Source organism: Amblyraja radiata, chromosome 1 (genome assembly GCF_010909765.2).
Source record: "Amblyraja radiata isolate CabotCenter1 chromosome 1, sAmbRad1.1.pri, whole genome shotgun sequence".
Lineage (NCBI taxonomy): Eukaryota > Metazoa > Chordata > Chondrichthyes > Rajiformes > Rajidae > Amblyraja > Amblyraja radiata.
The window spans coordinates 98,157,476-98,177,715 of NC_045956.1; the positions used below are offsets into that span (position 1 = coordinate 98,157,476).

The 20,240-nt window shown below is 41.8% G+C and overlaps 1 protein-coding gene across 1 annotated transcript in view; it reads right to left on the reverse strand.

The window, feature by feature from the left end:
- Positions 1-20,240, reverse strand: part of arap2 (ArfGAP with RhoGAP domain, ankyrin repeat and PH domain 2) — a 343,820-nt gene that overhangs the window by 115,338 nt on the left and 208,242 nt on the right. Inside the window, exon 16 of the mRNA XM_033033190.1 lies at positions 11,697-11,841. Within this exon, the coding sequence (XP_032889081.1) occupies positions 11,697-11,841 (145 nt within the window). The remainder of the gene's footprint in view (positions 1-11,696; positions 11,842-20,240) is intronic.

The following is a 20,240-nucleotide window of genomic DNA, read 5'->3' on the forward strand; positions in this document are numbered from 1 at the left end:
GCTTCTTACAATACAATACATTTATTTGTCATTTGGACCCCGTTGAGGTCCAAACGAAATGCCGTTTCTGCAGCCATACATACAAAACAAAAAAGACCCAAGACCCAACACAATTTACACAAACATCCTTCACAGCGCATCTTCTCCTCGCTGTGAAGGAAGGCAAAAAAAACATATCTCTCCCCTGCACTCCCCTCTCCCCCCCATGTCAGTCAAAGACAGAGTCAAAGCCCCCGGCGGGCGATGTTAAATGTCCCGCAGCCATTAAAGCCACGCTGGGTGATGCAAGGCCACGCAAGGTCTTGGTGTTGGAGCCCCGGCGGGCTCTTGGTGTTGGAGCCCCGGCGGGCGCTCACAAAGTCCCGCGGCCATTCCAAGCCGCGCGGGGCGGTGATGTAGGCCCCGCTCCAGGTAATCTTCAACCCCGCAACTCGGGCGGGAGAAGTCGCCGTTGCGGAAGCCCCAAAAAGCGGTCTCCCACCAGGGACCCGCGGGCTCCCGGTATTACTGTCCACAGACCTGCGGTAGGAGCTTCCGGGTGTCGGGTCACAGCAGCGCTCCACCACAGCTACACCCGCTCCGGACTCGGCCAGCTCCGTGATGGTGAGTAGATCCGCAGCTCCGCGACAGGAGCCCCAGGTCGTTCCTGCTGGAGGCCGCTCCACGTTGCAGCCCCAACGACAACGGAGACCCGACAAAGAAAAGGTCGGGTCTCCCGTGCAGGGGAAAGACCTTAAAGTTTCCCCCCCCCCCCCCATACACATACCCCGACAAAAAAAAACACAATAAAAACTACATAGAAACAAGACAGAAAACAATAAAAAGACAGATGGACTGCAGAGGCCGCTGCTGACAAGAGTCGCGCCGCCCACCGGAAATCTTCCCCTCTTTAATTAGGCTTCTGTATTACAGGCATTGGATTTTGTCTATGGAACTGATGTGCTACAATGCTGAGAACTCTGTACTCTGTATCTTCCCCTCACTGTACTTGAGTTTGATTTGATTGTATTTATGTGTATGTGGGAACAATAAACCAAACCTAAATTGAACAAAGATGTAGATACATTTTAGGAGGGTTGATAAAACCAGGATGTAAATAGTGAACGGCAGGAGTGGGAAATTGATGGTAGTAGTTGGGGCATTACTTGAAAATGGATAAGGAGAGCAGCAGGATTCAGAGAGGCAGAACAGTTGGAAAGGGTTTCATAGAACTCTTGGCGTGAAGAGGAGAATTTATTTAAAGTAGGTATCCCTGCTATTAGGTAAGACCCCCTCTCTTTGCCATGACCTCCCATCCTGATGTGCACACATTTATTCCACCATCTTCCATCCCGTCTCTGCTGATTTCCTCTCCATTGTATATTCATCTCCTATCTCAGATAACATTTTATTTTTATCCCCCTCTTTTTCCATCCACCCATATCCCACTCTTCAGCTTTACATTTCACTCCCACTCATTATCTGAGACTCTTTTGGCTTTCTGACACTCTCTAGCCTGCCATTCCATACATCTGCTGATCAACTCCTTGTCTATCCACATCCTCCAGAGATGCTTCCTGACCCACTGAGTTACTCCAGTATTTTGTATATTTTTATTGTAAACCAGCATCTGCAGTTCCTTGTGCCTACATCTACTACAATATAATTGACTTCACTCTCGTTCTATTATCATTGTAAGTTAGGCAATGAGGATTTAACATTATCATTTTAGTTTATGTCAGTTTTTCTATTTTTTTTCCTTCAAGATACTCCTAGTATTTTCTCTGACTACAGACATTAATCAACCAGGTCTTCAATCCTTGGATATGTTCTACAGTTTTCACTCAAAAGGCAACATCTCACACAGTGTAGGACTCTTTCTTTGCTGCAGTGAAGGATACGCCTAGTTTTGGTTAGGCTCATGTCTTTGGATGGGACTTAAAATCACAAACTCCTGACTCTAATGCAAGAGTGCTGCACATATCCGACACAAAATATGGCTTCTGTCTGGTTTTTAATCCACTGATTTCAAAGGATTAGTACATTGGATGTGAAAAGCAAAAACCTGTCCCAATGAATTAACAACCAGCATGTAGTTCTAAATATTTAATAATTAAACAATACTCAGTATGTTCAGACACTTTCACCTCATACTGTTAATGCTTAATTTCTGAAAGGAAAGATACTGCCTACTCAAAAGATTAATGCACATCTCAACTGAATATTCAGGAGTTATTCTTCCTTGATTAAACAGCACTGCCATTGAGTCTGTTAATAAGGAGGACCGGGGAATGCTAATTAATCGGTCTTTTGCAGGAGCAATTCTCATTTTAAAGTAATCTTATCATTTTTAGCTATTTTCTGAAATGTGAATATGTTAAAAACGTTTCAATGGCATCTCTGCACATTTTTTTTTAACTGAAATAAGCTCAAAGTTCAAGGCGAAATAGATTACAGAGAGCAAAAACTGCAGCTGTGTCATCAGAGTATTTCTTCTGTAAATAATTAAAGGTGTGGATTTTTTTCCCCACAACGTTATTTCTCTTTTAGGACAAACTGGTGCTAAAAGTAGAGATGTTTCACCAGTGGAAAACAATGTTGCTGCAGAGCTCTGCCAGTAATGACCAGAGGTCTCAATTAAGCAAAAAAGTTTAATTCAATGGTGGGAACTACTGCTTTAACTAGTATTAGCATCAATGAGGTTTGATTTTGCAATACAAGCACTTGTTCACTAAATTAATCTGTATGAGAAACTACCTATCTAACCCCTCCCCAACCCTCAGCCTTTGGTCACTGCCACCATCTATCCACCCTTCACCAATTTAGAGCATTCCTGTCCTTGGGGTGTGAACCACACATAAAATATAGAAACGTATATTGCAGGAACAGGCCCTTCAGCCCACCATGTCTATGCTGAACATGACGCCAAGATACACTAATCTTTTTCTGCCTGCACGTTATCCATACCCCTCCAGTTTCTGCATATCTGCGTGTCTATCTAAAAGTCTTGAATATGGCACTTTTGTACCAACCTCCACCACCAGAAAGGGCCGAATGGCCTACTCCTGCACCTATTTTCTATGTTTCTAATTGAAGACCAAAGATCATAGCTGAAGACTGCGGCGGCCCAACTCGCAGTCCTTTGGTCTCTCTCTACCCCCCTCCCTCTCTAGCCGTGCCTGTGAGTTGGGGGCTATGTGTGAGTGGATAGGGCGGGGGATGGGGTAAATGGAGCGAATGAATAACATTAATATAATATCAAGGGGCGTGGTTAGTATGTGTGGGGGGTGGTTTGTGTGTGTGTGTGTGTGTGTGTGTGTGTGTGTGTGTGTGTGTGTGTGTGTGTGTGTGTGTGTGTGTGTGTGTGGTGGTTAGTGTGTGTGTGTGTGACACCACAGGACCCCCTTTCCTCCCCCCCCACCCCGCAACTGCGCGTTGAGGAGATGGGGCCCAACGGGTCCCACTTGGTCTAGTTAACTATAATTCTTCAGTTGTTCATCTTCCCAAAGCACCATTGTATTTCATCTGTCCAATATCTACAGGATAGGAACAACTAGATAGATACAAGAAGGGTCGCTAGAATAGAAGTAAGAGGTAGAAAGAGGTAGAAGGTAGATTTAATTTTTATTATCTATGAACCCACAACATATGCTGCCAAAACTTGCTTTGTTTGAAAAAAATAATCACTACCTGTCTTCCATGTTTATTACAACAATAGGGAATGAGCAAATGCTTTTTGTTCAGATGCAAAATTTTAACAACAGACTTGTGTCACGTTGCGGAGCAACAGTTTGGTACTTAATTCCTGTGTAATATGTTCCATTGGGTTCTATTGCAGTTCTACAAAGTGCCATTAACAGTGCAATGATAACTGAAATACATGAGGATTTAGTGTCTGAGACAAATGGATTCAGAATGTTCTGGGATTAATGCCAGCATACTGCAGCATAAATTGCTGAATGTACATTTAGTTAGGAACAGGTGCAATTTACACAATGATAATACATAACTGAATATTTTATCAAAGCTTTCAATAATTAATATGCTATTCAATTACAAAAGTACTTAAGTTTCCAGAGTTCTCAGTTGTACCCATTGAACAGTATTGTGGCTTACGGAGAGCACTGACTTGAATAAATGGAAAAATACTGACTTCCATACAGAGAAGCTTATTCCCTTGATGAATGAAAGTGAACAAAAGTTAGATGGAAAGTTTAGAGATTTCCTTAATCGCCTCTCTGAGATTTCAAACCAGTGGAAATTTAATATTCCAGTGAATTGGCATTAAATAAAATGGCAGGAGCTTTCTTTAATAGCATTGAATAGCCCAATAATTCAAGCTCATTTCTTAAGTACCATAAGCATTCCATCAATAATCACCAGTAAGAAAAATCTGATTCACCTTTATTGATTCACCTTTATTTTATAATCTACAAGGCATGACTATATGAATGAATTTGATCTTTTTTGAAAAGTAACAATAATAAAAAAGCTGAAGAATGTTATTTTCAAAAGAAAAATCAAGCATTTGGGCCAGAGATTACCCTGACATGAAAGAATGTATCTTGTATCAGAGTGTGGCAGCACAAGATAAATGTGACACACACACACACACACACACAGGAGAGTAGGTTGGTGCTGACAAAGATCAGTGAAACTAAGGAGAGGCTGTTGAAGTCATTCAGTGGAGCTGCAGCTCTACTTCACAGCAACAGCATATCCCTAATCAGGGAAAGGCATCCATGGCTGAAGATAAAATGGAAAATTGATTCATCCGTTGCAGTTTGAAATATTCCCGGGTGCCTTTCATTGTAATGCCGATTCTCAGATTTGTATTTCAGAATTAATCTGCCATGCACACGAGAGGATGCAATGACCACACACACATGGCTCTTCAACGTGCATGCACTGCTTATAAATGGAGAAAAGCCTTTTGGATACCATCGACATCTTTATAAATACAGAATATTTCACTCAAATATTTGTTGAATCTTAAGAATAACATGACAGAGCCAAAATTAATGCACATCGTATCTGAAGGTGTGACATTACATGGCATTGTGTAATTGGGCTGGCTGATCACCTTCATCTTCAAGGTGGTAACCAAGCAGGTAGCGTCTCTACCAGTGAAATTCAGGTGGGTTCTATAAAGGCTGACAAACACACTCGATCACTTTGAGTAATGATAGCACAGACGGAAGCCATATCTCCCACTGTGTCCATGACAGTTCCCTGCAGAGCAATCCAGGCATATCCATTCCCTGCAAATTATTTTCCCTCAAGCGCCTTTCCAAAATTCCCATTTGGAAATCCCAGATTCTACCACCTTCATGGACACAAAGATCAAGGTTATCAAGCATTCTGCATATGTCATCTCATCATATTACCTGTGAATTATTTTGCCAATTCCATTAAATCTGTGATTGACAGGAACAACTTCCATTTAGCTATCAAATCTAAAATTATCAGGATCTTGCACATCTCCATCAAATCTCCTCTGAGCCGCCTTTGTTCAAAGAACAACGCCAGCTTCCTCTGACATCATTAACCCAGTGCTGATGACAAACATTCCCGTGTTTTCCGCTAGACCAATTCCAGAGAGGTTATCAAGGGAAGAAGTAAAGGCCGATATTTGCTTCATTGGTAATTAATTACAGCATTCTATATTAACTTATGGTTCAAACAATTTTACCCAAAAGGTTGGATGCAATGGGCTAAATACAGATGAACCAGAATGCCTTTGTTTCCCTCTTGTGTGTTAAATTCCATTAATTCCACTTGTTGGATTCCTTTCCCATTCCATGGTATCTTCAATGCACTAGTGATGCATGCTTTGCCTGCCACATTAATATTTCCAAGAGTGTTAGGTTCACATAGTACACATGATATCAACGAGAATTCAATTCCATTTGGCACCATCCTGAAATTAATTACAAGTCTATAACTGAAAAATTCTCCCATCTACTCTCAGTTACATAATTTAATGGTCAAGTGTCATATAACTTTTACTCCAAATATTTTTTTAGATACAAACAAAAAAGACTGACAATTAATGTCAATGGTGGGCTAGAACATAGAACAGTACAGCAAAGGAACAGGCGCTTCGATCTACAATGTCTGTGCCAAACAAGGTTCACCTTGATCAAGAACATGAAAGTTCTCTGCAATCGCTCGTGGTTTTGTTCTCAAAACCAGTTCAAACGGGATTTACTGACCATCATTTGATGTAAAATCTCTGCAGTTGATAGTGGCAGAGAATATGGAGAACATGTACAGAAGACTCGATGGCACAGTTGACTGAAACACATTTTCACCTCTGGGACTAGGGTTAATGGAAGGATGAAGCAAGGACTTTGAATGAAACTGTCTTTCAGGTCTTGGTCTGCTGGACTCGCTTGTAAATCTTGCATTCATCTGTTCATTTCACAATGCAGTGAGTTGTTCACGAAAGAACCTTTGCAGTGATCAGTGACCATGACGCTAACATTTTAATGCTTGGTTTATACAACTTGGATACTTTTATCTATTATTAGCATTCATTAGGTTTTGCCATTAAAAAAAATATTCAAAATGCACATAAATATGAGATTGTGAAAAATGAGGTATATTGCATGCTGCGCATAACCAATGTTGCACGTTTTATATTTAAGAATTTTGAAATGGGAGATTGCTGTATATAGTGACGGAAATAACAATATGGATAAAACTATAAGCAAGGCCAAAAAAAACCTAGAAAATGTTCCACAATGCTTCGCTTTGGTACATCAAATCCTCTGCCGGTAGCATTAGGAAATATTTTTAGTTTAGTTTAGAGATACAGCACGGAAACAGGCCCTTCAGCCCACCGAGTCCACACCAACCAGCGATCCCTGCATGTTAACACAAGCCTACACACACGAGGGACTATTTACGCTTGTACCAAGTATACAAACCTGTACGTCTTTGGAGTGTGGGAGGAAACCAAAGGTTTTGTAGAAAACCTATGCGGTCATGGGGAGAACCCGGGTTTCCAAAGCTGCAAACCCTGTAAGGCAGCAACTACCGCTGCACCACCATGCCACCCTCTTATTATCAAGTTAACCTCAGTTTAGACACTGGACACAATAGATGAGTCATCTACAAAGCTATCCATGTTTAATATTTTCATAGGACTGGGGGATAGGGGGGAAATAGAGTGAAAAGGGACAGAAATTATAGCAATGCTGTACATTACAATTAAAGGTAATGCTACATACATTGACGATGCCCTGCATGGGCACAAATCATTCTCAGAAGTATTTAGGGCACAGAGCATTCCAAACAACAAAATTCAGAATGATATTTTACTTTGGATGTTAAATATTTTATGAAACAACAACTTTTATATAACAGAGGACACAACAATAGGTTACATGATAGGGCCCAAAGCAGCCACTATCTGGCATAATTGTCTCTTTTTTTAAGTGTTAAGTTTTAAATGTGTTAAGTTTTAAATATGCCATATGGTAAGAAGATATTATCTGCATTTAAGAAATTCTCTCAGTTCCCACTCAGATATTCATAAATTTCCTCTTCTACATTAAGCATGTTGGATCCTTACAGTTTCCAGTTATTCTTGGATGATTTGAATTCACGGAGGAATACATATGAGAACTATTTCATATAATAGTGCATAAGTAGCCGCTTTACAAATGAATTCCAGTTTTATAACAATCAGAAATGTATCAACCAAAGAAAGGCTTCTCAGCCCACTGTGATGTCAGCTGAAAATTACCATCCATGGATACTAATCCTCAGCCCGACCCGAAATATCAACTCTCTCCAGAGATGCTGCCTGACCTGCTGAGCTACTCAGCAGGTACTTTGACTCCAGTACTTTGTGTCTTTTATGTAAAACAGCATCTGTAGATTCTTGTCTCTACGCTTCCCAGTGCTGTGGTTAACTGCACCTCTGGTGCTCTCCTGGGACTTCAAGTAACATGAGTTTAATGCTTTATTATTATTATTATTATTATTATTATTATTATTATTATTATTATTATTATTATTATTATTATTATTATTATTATTATTATTATTATATGTAGTTAGTTCCAAGGCTTCACCAGACTTCATGTGAACATTTTATCTACAAACTAACTCTAATCTTTCTATTAACATCTATACTCAATCATTATTTGAGACTAGTTTAGTCTAGAGATACAGCATGGAATTTGGCCCTTTGGCCCACTGAGTCCACACCAACCATCCAACATCGTTCACATGAGTTCTATGTTTTCCCACCTTCGCATTCACTTCCTATGTATTAGGGGCAATTTTACAGAGGCCAATTAACCTGCAAACCTGCACGACTTTGGGTTGTGGAAGGAAACCAATGGACCCGGAGGAAACCCACGTGTTCATTTGGAGAACGTGCAAGCTCCACACAGACAGGTCAAGATTGAACCAGGGTCTATGATGCTGTGAGACAGCAGCTCCACCATTGTGCCGCCCCATTTTGGCTTTATCTCCATGAAGTCTTCAAAGGCTCAAAGAAGGCAACAATAGTCTAGTACATCTTCTTTATGGATAACAGTGCATGGATAACATTGTGCATTCTTCACCCGTCTCCCATCAAGCAAGAGGAGCGGAAATGTGAAAACGCGTACCTCCAGATTCAGAGAGTTTCTTTCAAGCTGAAATCAGGCAACTGAACCATCCTATCAACAAGAAGGGTTTCGGCCCGAAGAAGGGTTTCGGCCCGAAACGTTGCCTATTTCCTTCGCTCCATAGATGCTGCTGCACCCGCTGAGTTTCTCCAGCATTTTTGTGTAAATCCTATCAACAACTAGAGAGCAGTCATGAGATACTATCTACCTTATCTACCATTAATTGGACTTTATCTTGCACTAAATGTTATTCCCTTTATCATGAATCTGTACACCGTGGATGGCTTAATTGTTAGCACGTATAGTCTTTACACTGACTTGTTAGCAAGCAACAACAGCTTTTCACTGTACCTCAGTACACAAAGTAATACACTAAACTAAACTAACTAAACAGACCCCTGCAGAAACCTCTTCTTCAAAGTAAGCCATCATGTATCCAAACATCTGCCATCATGAATCTAAGATACATATGAGGGAGTAGTGACACCTGCTGAAAGAGGTTGGATTTCCCTGCCATCAATCACACCATTACCATATTTCACTGTAGTTAGATTGATAAACAAAAACAAGTATTAAGATGGATCTTGGAAGAAAAGTGATTTCATCATTTCTTATTTGGTGCCTGCCATAACAAAATGAAAAACCCACAGAAAAAGAGCAAAACATCTTTCCACCATCTAAACAGCTTAAAGGAGCTGGAAACAATTCATTCAATCGGTGGCTTATAAAAAGATTCTGATATGCGAGTGAATTCTCACATTTTAGGTAACCTCAAGCAATCCCCCCCTTTCCCCCACCCCCCTTTCTCCTTTCACCCACACACCAAACCCCACTTCCCTCCCTTGTGCCAAATCTAGACTCGTACATATTTCTCCCTTCTCCTTCCTCTGGTTTCACAATTTGCAATTCTTCAATCAGTCTGTCTCACATCTTTATCTCTAGCTTTTTGCTCCATCTGCTTATCAAAACTTGCCATGCTTTGCCTGCCTCTTCTGTCTCCCAGCTTTCTATCTTCCACAATCAGTCTGAAGGGTCCCAAACCAAAACATCACCTATTCATGGTCCAGAGATTCTGTCTGACACGCTGAGTTAGTCCAACACTTTGCATCCCTATGTGGGTGGCACAGCGGTAGAGTTGCTTCCTTACAGCACCAGAGACTTGGGTTCGATCCTGACTATGGGTACTGTCTGTACGGAGTTTGTACATACTCCCCATGACCTGCGTGAGTTTTCGCCGGGATCTCGTTTCCTCCCACACTCTTGACGTACAGGTTTGTCGGTTAATCGCCTTGGTACAAATTTAAATTTCCCCTAGTGCATATAGGATATTGATAGTGTGTTGGGATCGCTGGTCGGCGCGGACTCAGTGGGCCAAAGGGCCTGCCTGCACACTGTATCTATAAACTGATATTTGTACAGCGAATGGAGTCCCGTGAGTCCGAAGGACATTGGGGCATTCCTCCTCCTGGCTTGCTGGCCTGGGCACTTTGTTAGCCTCCAATATGACTGCAGCTATGTAGACCTGGCCTCTTCATAAGAGGTTGCGGCTGAGTTCTCCCTAGGGGAATGCTGAATTTTTTAGACTTTCCTCGAACTTGTCATTTTGCCAGTGTATACAAGGTTTTGCTTTAAGCATTGCACACTGTTCCTGAGGTGCATGCTTCAAGTGCCTGCGATGCCCTTTGGGAATTGTACACAACATTGGCTGGTTTGCTCGAGGATCTAGCTGTTGGTGAGTCCCAAGTGACTTCAAGCATTTTTCAATGACATCAAAAACGGTTCCGTCTCTGTTTCTACTTGAAGTACATGATCTTGCTCACAGCTGCAAGAAAGAGTGATTATAGACAGACACCTCGGGAGTCAGAAAAGTAGGAACTGTAGATGCTGAAAATCTGTAATAAAAACCCAAAATGTTCAAAACTGTCCAGCCAAATACCAACCCAACTTCATTTATCAGCTTGCAGACCACACCGCCATGGTGGGCTGGATATCAAGTAGTGATGAGACGGAGTACAGGAAGGAGATTGAGAATCTTGTGACCTGGTGTCAAGACATCAACCTTTCTCTCAATGTCAACAAGACAAAGGAAATAGTGATCAGCTTCAGGAAGCGAAGCGGTATACATGTGCATTAACGGCGAAGTAGAGTTAGTTGAAAGCTTCAAGTTCCTAGGAGTAAATAACACCAGCAACTTGCCCAGGCCCACCTGTATCAAATCCCTCTTCTCCCCTCTCCCATGTGGTAAGAGGTGCAGAAGTGTGAAAGTGCATACCTCCAGATTTCTTCCCAGCTTCCCAGGCAACTGAACTGCTCTCTCACCAGCTAAAGTGCAGTCTTGACCTCCCATCTACCTCGTTGGAGGCCTTTGATTTACCTTTAATCAGACTTTATCTTGCACTAAATGTTATACACTGTGGATGGCTTGATTGTAAACATGTATAGTTTTTTCATTGACTCGATAACACACAACAAAAAAGCCGTTCACTATGCCTTGGTACATGTGACATTAATAAACTAAACTAAAAATATATTCAGCAGGTCAAGGAGTATTTGTTGAGAAATAAACAGAATAAACTTCCTTGTGGTATATTCGTAATTCAAACATTTGCATTTAGGACTAGTAGTTATTTTTCTTCCACAAGTAAGTTTTGCAATGTGACACATGCTGATTTTTGCATTGCATTTTCCATCAAAGTGTGCTGACAACTGTTTTCTCAGTACTGATTGCTATTCTAAACTTAATAAGTGCAACATAATCCACCATACGTATATAAGACAAGTTGGGGACAACTGCAGTATCACCAAAAAAGAGCAGATATGAGCTTGATTGCATGACTTTAGCTGAAATGGTCTTGATGTTGAACAAGCCGTCTTTCATCCTCAATTCAATTAGTGGTCCAGAGTTATTAAATTGAAGGCAGACAGAATGATAGATAATACATCAGTGCAAGAATATTTTGTCCATGTGCAAGGAAAATTTATGTTGTAAACAACAGCATGTCAAGCTGTTTGGAACAATTAATTTGGAACAATTAATTCTACTGGGATTCTTTCCAATCTAAAGAAATATGTCTTAAATGTCATACTCACCCAGAACCCCAAGTAAGATCAGACTTGGTCACTCCCAAACAGACTAACTCACTGATATCAATCCTCCCATTTGGTGTGGCAGACTTGTCACTCTCATAATAACTGAGAAATCCACCTTCTAGGGTACACCATCGCTTGCTAAACTCTGTGGACAAGAGATGAAAGACATTAAAATCAGATCATATATATCATCCAGAAAATGCTGATAATGTTGACTGTTGTGAAATAGACAACACTCCTGAAGTCATAATACGGGTTGCAATAGATGTTTTCCAGCATACTTTTTCCGCGGATCCCAAGTAAGTCCCCTTTGGAGTCCTAGTGACACTGCATTTCATGAGTTACAGAGTTGCTTGCTGTGTTCAATTCACCATTCCTTGCAGTTTGAACAGTGACTGAATTTTCAGATGAAAAACATAATTAACTCCAAGCCTTTCATTTCCAAGGAATGTGATCTCAAACACACACTTTCGAAAGTCATGTGCAAAATGTTAACAAGTAGGCAGTTTAGAATTTTTTCTCTTGCTGCAAGCATTTAAAGAAAAAGTGTTTATGCTTACCAAGTTAGATGAAATGAAGAAAGGAGATACAATTTACTTATCACCTATATAAGGAAAGATGTGTTATGTATTACCCTTTATGGTTACCTAGTACTGTGAAGTATTAATTTGTAATATTACTGATTATTGAATATTTATTTGTGTGTTATTGTGTTAATGCGCCTCTAAAGCAGCAGCAAGTAAGAATTTAATTGGTTATTTCTTGTTTAATTTCTTATTTCTAGCATATAATTGTTTATGGCCTGTTTCCGTGCTGTAATTGTTATATGGTTATATGGTTATTTGCTGTAACATATCACAATGAAATATTCTGACTCTTCAATTGTGGCTGGCTAATTGTGAATGAACATCCTCGTACATGATAAGAAATAAGGAAACTGTGAATGTTCTATCAATTTCTTGGCATCACACAGTTATCAACCCGAACAGCATGAGAATGTATTAACTTCGCCCAGTGGTAGATTGTGCTTCTTCCTCAAGGCACAATAGTGTGATTTAAGCTCCAAGTGGAAGATTTGAGGTCAGAAACTAGGTCAAACTCCAGTGGAATACAAAGGTGTGCCACTCAACTGGTTGGAAGGGGGGAGGGGTCGCATTTTAGAGGAGATCTTACGTTGTTTGTTCTCTCAACTGGGTGCAAACGGGCCAATTTGAATATTTAGACATAGACACTGCATGGTTTCTTTCTAGCCAACATTTCCCCCCATTCAACACCTCCAAGAAAAGATAATCTGATTATTCAATTAAGATTTTGTGGAATCATGGGCACAAAGTGGAGAAGTGACTCAGCAGGTCAGGCAGCATCTCTGCAGAAAAAAAGATGGGTGACGTTTTGTGTCGGGACTTGGGTCTTCTTCAGACCACAGTTTTGTGGAATCATGTTTGATTGTCACTTTTGTCAAAAATAAATAGATACTAAAATTCAATGGTAACCAGTCGGCCATGATTGACTTTGGGCGACGGTGTAGTACTCTGCATCACTCTTTTACGACAAATAAGTCACTGAAAATCAAAGGCTTGAATTTGATGTCAACAGTTTTAGTTGCTGGAAGATATCTGAGATATAGCACAGCACAGTGTAAAACATGGTGAGAGAATAGTGTGAGCTTCAAACCACTTCTTTAATTAAGCTCTCAGTAATGATTCTACAACAAACTATTTAGAATGATAGAATAGTGGAATGGTTATATACAGGATGGCATTCAGATCGTCTCATCTTCTCCTGGTCTCTACCATTGCAACTCATTAGTTTCACCCTCCTGGACTCAATACACAATAGACAATAGGTGCAGGAGTAGGCCATTCAGCCCTTCGAGCCAGCACCGGCATTCAATGCGATCATGGCTGATCATCCCCAATCAGTACACTGTTCCTGCCTTCTCCGCATATCCCCTGACTCTGCTATCTTTAAGAGCCCTATCTAGCTCTCTCTTGAAAGTATCCAGAGAACCACGTTCAAGTCCCACTCGCACTTCAAAACAAGTGGGCTTGAGGAAGCCGCTGATTGGTGGAAACTGACAAGAGGGAGCAGCTGATCCCTGCTGGAGTCAGATCCCTGCTGATTGTATTGTGGCAGTTTGTTTTGTATTGTATCCTAGGTAAGAGGGGAGTATGAGTTCCAGGGCAGTTTGCTGTTCTGGATGTCAGATGTGGGAGATCAAGGAATCTGATAGCCTTCCAGACGTCCACATCTGCACCAGGTGCGTCGAGATGGGGCTCCTAAGGGACCGTATTAGGAACCTGGAGCAGCAGCTCGATGACCTCCGTCTGGTCAGGGAGAGCGAGGAAGTCATTGAGAGGAGTTACAGGGAGGTGGTCACTCCAAGACCACAGGAGGCAGGTAAGTGGGTCACGGTTGGGAGAGGCAAGGGGCACAGACAGGGACTAGAGAGTACCCCGGTGGCTGTACACCTTGACAATAAGTACTCCTGAGTACTGTTGGGGGGGACAGCCTACCTGGGGGTAGCAACAGCGGCCGGGCCTCCGGTACAGAGACCGGTCCTGTTGCTCAGAAGGGTAAGGAAAAGAAGAGGAGGGCATTAGTAATAGGGGACTCTATAGTTAGGGGGTCAGGCAGGCGATTCTGTGGACGCAGTCGGGAGACCCGGTTGGTAGTTTGCCTCCCTGGCGCCAGGTTCTGGGATGTGTCTGAACTTGTCCAAGATATCCTGAAATGGGAGGGAGAGGAGCCCGAGGTCGTGGTACATATAGGTACCAATGACATAGGTAGAAAAAGAGACGAGGTCCTGAAAGGAGAATTTAGGGAGTTAGGAGGAGAGTTAAAGAGAAGTACCGCAAAGGTAACAATCTCAGGATTACTGCCTGTGCCACGCGACAGTGAGAGTAGGAATGGAGCGAGGTGGAGGATAAATGCGTGGCTGAAGGACTGGTGCAGAGGGCAGGGATTCAAATTTCTGGATCATTGGGACCTCTTTTGTGGAAGGTGCGACCTGTACAAAAAGGATGGGTTGCACTTGAACTCGAGGGGGACCAATATCCTGGCAGGGAGATTTGCAAAGGCTACTGGGGAGACTTTAAACTAGAACGGTTGGGGGGAGGGACTCAAATAGAGAAAGCTAGTAGACAGTGTGTGAGGCAGGAGACAGAGAAGGAAAGCACTCAGACCCAACATGTAGGGGAGAAAGAAGAAAACAATAATAAACAGAGAATAAGAGGTGGTGGGGTTCTTAAATGGGTGAGCAGAGAAACAGAGGGGTGTAAAATGCGGGTGGAAGCAATAGGTAGCAAGGTGAAAAGTAAAAGTGGCAGGCAGACAAATCCAGGGCAAAAATCAAAAAGGGCCACTTTTCAACTTAATTGTAAAAGAGGTAAGAGCATTGTAAAAAACAAGCCTGAAGGCTTTGTGTCTCAATGCAAGGAGCATTCGTAATAAGATGGATGAGTTGAATGTGCAGATAGCTATTAATGATTATGATATAGTTGGGATCACGGAGACATGGCTCCAGGGTGACCAAGGCTGGGAGCTGAACATCCAGGGATATTCAATATTCAGGAGGGATAGACAGAAAGGAAAAGGAGGTGGGGTAGCGTTGCTGGTTAGAGAGGAGATTAACGCAATGGAAAGGAAGGACATTAGCTTGGAGGATGTGGAATCTGTATGGGTAGAGCTGCGAAACACTAAGGGGCAGAAAACACTAGTGGGTGTTGTGTACAGGCCACCTAACAGTAGTAGTGAAGTTGGGGATGGCATCAAACAGGAAATAAGAAATGCGTGCAACAAAGGTAAAACAGTTATAATGGGTGACTTCAATCTACATATAGATTGGGTGAATCAAATTGGCAGGGGTGCTGAGGAAGAGGATTTCTTGGAATGTATGCGGGATAGTTTTCTAAACCAACATGTAGAGGAACCAACGAGAGAGCAGGCTATTCTAGACTGGGTATTGAGTAATGAGGAAGGGTTAGTTAGCAGTCTTGTTGTGCGTGGCCCCTTGGGCAAGAGTGACCATAATATGGTTGAGTTCTTCATTAGGATGGAGAGTGACGTTGTTAATTCAGAAACAATGGTTCTGAACTTAAAGAAAGGTAACTTTGAGGGTATGAGACGTGAATTGGCCAAGATTGACTGGCAATTAATTCTAAAAGGGTTGACGGTGGATATGCAATGGAAGGCATTTAAAGACTGCATGGATGAACTACAAAAATTGTTCATCCCAGTTTGGCAAAAGAATAAATCAGGTAGGGTAGTGCATCCGTGGATAACAAGGGAAATCAGGGATAGTATCAAAGCAAAGATGATGAGTACAAATTAGCCAGAAAAAGCAGCATACCGGAGGACTGGGAGAAATTCAGAGACCAGCAGAGGAGGACAAAGGGCTTAATTAGGAAAGGGAAAATAGATTATGAAAGAAAACTGGCAGGGAGCATAAAAACTGACTGCAAAAGTTTTTATAGATATGTGAAGAGAAAGAGATTAGTTAAAACAAATGTAGGTCCCTTGCAGACAGAAACAGGTGAATTGATCATGGAGAACAAGGATATGGCGGAACAATTGAATAACCACTTTGGTTCCGTCTTCACTAAGGAAGACTTAAATAATCTGCCGGAAAAAGCAGGGGATCGCGGGTCAAAGGAGATGGAGGAACTGAGTGAAATCCAGGTTAGTCGGGAAGTGGTGTTGGATAAATTGAATGGATTAAAGGCCGATAAATCCCCAGGGCCAGATAGGCTGCATCCCAGAGTACTTAAGGAAGTAGCTCCAGAAATAGTGGATGCATTAGTGATAATTTTTCAAAACTCTATAGATTCTGGAGTAGTTCCTGAGGGTTGGAGGGTAGCTAACGTAACCCCACTTTTTAAGAAGGGAGGGAGAGAGAAAACAGGGAATTACAGACCAGTTAGTCTAACATCGGAAGTGGGGAAACTGCTAGAGTCAGTTATTAAAGATGGGATAGCAGCATATTTGGAAAGTGGTGAAATCATTGGACAAAGTCAGCATGGATTTACGAAAGATAAATCATGTCTGACGAATCTTATAGAATTTTTCGAGGATGTAACTGGTAGAGTGGATAGGGGAGAACCAGTGGATGTGTTGTATCTGGACTTTCAGAAGGCTTTTGACAAGGTCCCACATAAGAGATTAGTAAACAAACTTAAAGCACACGGTATTGGGGGTTCAGTATTGATGTGGATAGAGAACTGGCTGGCAAACAGGAAGCAAAGAGTAGGAGTAAGGTACACAAAATTGGTGGAGAAACTCAGCGGGTGCAGCAGCATCTATGGAGCGAAGGAAATAGGCAACTCTCCGTTTTAAATGGCTTACCCTTTATTCTTAAACGGTGGCCCCCTGGTTCTGGACTCCCCCAACATCGGGAACATGTTTCCTGCCTCTAGCATGTCCAAACCCTTAATAATCATATATGTTTCAATAAGATACCCTCTCATCCTTCTCAGCTCCAGAGTGTACAAGCCCAGACGCCCCATTCTCTCAGCATATGACAGTACCGCCATCCCGGGAATTAACCTTGTAAACCTACGCTGCACTCCCTCAATAGCATGAATGGCCTTCCTCAAATTAGGGTGCCAAAACGTCACACAATACTCCAGGTGTGGTCACACTAGGGCCCTGTACAACCGGAGAAGGACCTCTTTGCTCCGATACTCAATTCATCTTGTTATAAAGGCCAACATGCCATTTGCTTTCTACACTGCCTGCTGTACCTGCATGCTTACTTTCATTGACTGATGAACAAGGACCCTCCAGATCCCGTTGTACTTCCCGTCTTCCCAACTTGACACCATTTAGATAGTAATCCGTCTTCCTGTTTTTGCTACCAAAGTGGTTAACCTCTTTTATCCACATTAAACTGCATCTGCCATGCATCTGCCCACTCACCAAACCTGTCCCAAGTCGCCCCGCATTCTCATAGCATCCTCCTCACAATTCACATTGCCACCCAGCATTGTGTCATCTGCAAATTTGCGAATGTTACTCTCCCTAAAGCTCAGTAAATTCCCTCTTCATCACAAGGGAACCTGTCTCCACCATGTTTCCAAATATGTTCCAGATTCCAAACACATGCTCTGTAAAACCAATTTCTTTCAAGTCATTATTAATTCTTTCCATCTGAATCTTAAACTCCTGACCTCTTGCCTTCAATCCTCGAACACCAGGAACATTCTCACACTCTTTCCAGACAACTCATCATTCTATATCCTTCTAACAGATCTATCCTTAGTTGGGTTTTTTTCTGTAAAGAATACAACCCCATCCTCTCTATTCTATCCTCATAATTGCAATCCTATATCGTAGGAAACATTCTCATAAATATTTTTCTGGTCCCCCACTTCTAATGCCTTCACATGCTTCCTAGAAAGATGTGACTAGAATTGAGCAATGCTCCAGGGGAGGGTCTTATAAAGATTCAGCATGACTTCTCTGCTTTTATACTTCATGCTTCTATTGATAAAAATAATTGTGCATGCCTTAACCATTTTCTCAATCTGTCCTGCCACTTCCAAGGACTCATTCACTCTCATCTCCATCTCCTTTGCACCTACATCCATTTTAGAACAATATTTTTTTTAATTTTCTATTAATTTTCTAATAAACTTCTTATCCTTCCTACATAATCAGGGCTCTCACTTAACCTTTTTTCCCTGTTGCCAGCCGGGCAACCTAGGCAGCTTTTTCGGTTGCCAAATGACAGTTTAGGTGGTCATTTAAGACGACGATTGAATATGACGAATGAGATAATGTGCTCGGACGAAGTGCGTAGTTACCAGTCGGAATTATGCTCAATGAAGCATTCACATATTATTTCTGCTTCAAATAAAGTCACAAACTAAACATATTCACCAATCAAGACATGATATATACCACAATGACATGCAGCAAAATTATAATACAGTATCTCAACTCTTTTTACACATTGCAATTAATGCAATTTCTATTATTTCTTTCCACTTCCAAACAAAAATGTGGTTGGGTTATTCAGCATATGATCAACTTGTGTCAATAAATCCTGGACCATGATAGCATATATGCTTAACCATGCACACTGCAGATTGATGCAAGCATGTTTTCTGTGAAGGACCGAAAATTATCATGACATGGTCATAGCATGGGTCGTTATTGCTATTGGTACAGAAACACTCTCGCTTCCCACATAATTTATCCACAACAAAATATACAGGTTGCAAGGAATTTTCTAAAGGCTTTTTATGATAATAGCTGTTAAAACAGACTAGACCCATCAGACAGGTTAAACATTACACTAACTAATGCAGCAAATGTTCTTTTGGTAATATATTTAAAGGTGTCAAGACGCCACATTACCGGGCATTCAGATTAGATGTATGTGTTGTGAGCAGCAATGAAGATACCCAGATTTTAAAAAAATTGTTGATAAACGCTGTTTCCATCATTTTCACTTCAGAATTAACGTTAAAATTTCAACTGAAATATCTCCTGACCAAATTTGTGATGTATATGACTGACTGTAGAAGTAAAACCTGGATAAATCCAACGTATAGTTGTGAATGTTGCTCATTAAATAACTACAGTACTGATACTCCATATTAAGAGCATTGATTTGCCGTTAAAATGAATTCTGTAATAACGTGTCAACAGTAGCAGTGACAATCGAACTGCGGTTTTAATGTTTCACGTCTTCACAATTTAATGAATCCTTCTATATGGATTAAAATAAATAATAACATTGGGAATTAAAACACATTTGATTGCATTCCGTTATCAAACATAGTCAATGTTCGCTCTGAAGACATTTCCAGCATAATAGGGTCGGAAGGGGTGTGTGTGAATTAGTGCGGGATGGATAGATGGCGGTGGGGGGGGGTAAGTACAATTGTGAGGTGAGAACGCGGGGGATGACAGTGAGGTTGAATGGGGGGATCGGTGCAGGATGGATGGGGGATCAGTACAGGTTGAATGGGGGTAGACAAAAATGCTGTAGAAACTCAGCAGGTGAGGCAGCATCTATGGAGCGAAGGAAATAGGCAACGTTTCGGGTCGAGACCCTTCTTCAGACTAAGCCCCCCATTCTTCTTGAATGGGGGGGATCAGTACAGGGTGGATGGGGGGGGATCAGTGCAGGATGAATGGGCGGATCAGTACAGGATGAATGGGGGGTCAGTACAGTGTGGATCGGAGGGTCTGTGCAGGATGAATGGGTGGGTCACTACAGGCTGGATGGCGGGGTCACTACAGGAAGGATGGGGGATCACTGCAGGATGAATGGGGGGTTCAGTACAGGATGGATGGGAAGGGTCACTACGGAATGAATGAGGGGATAAGTACAGGATGAATGGGGTGCTCAGTAAAAGATGAATGTGCAGATCAGTACAGGATAGATGGGGGGGTCGATGCAGGATAAATGGAGTGGGGATCAGTACGGGATGAATGGTTGGATCAGTACAGGATGGATGGGGGGAGCAGTGCAAGGTGAATGGGGGGTGCAGTGCAGGATGGATGGGTGGGAGGAGTGCAGGATGGATGGGAAGG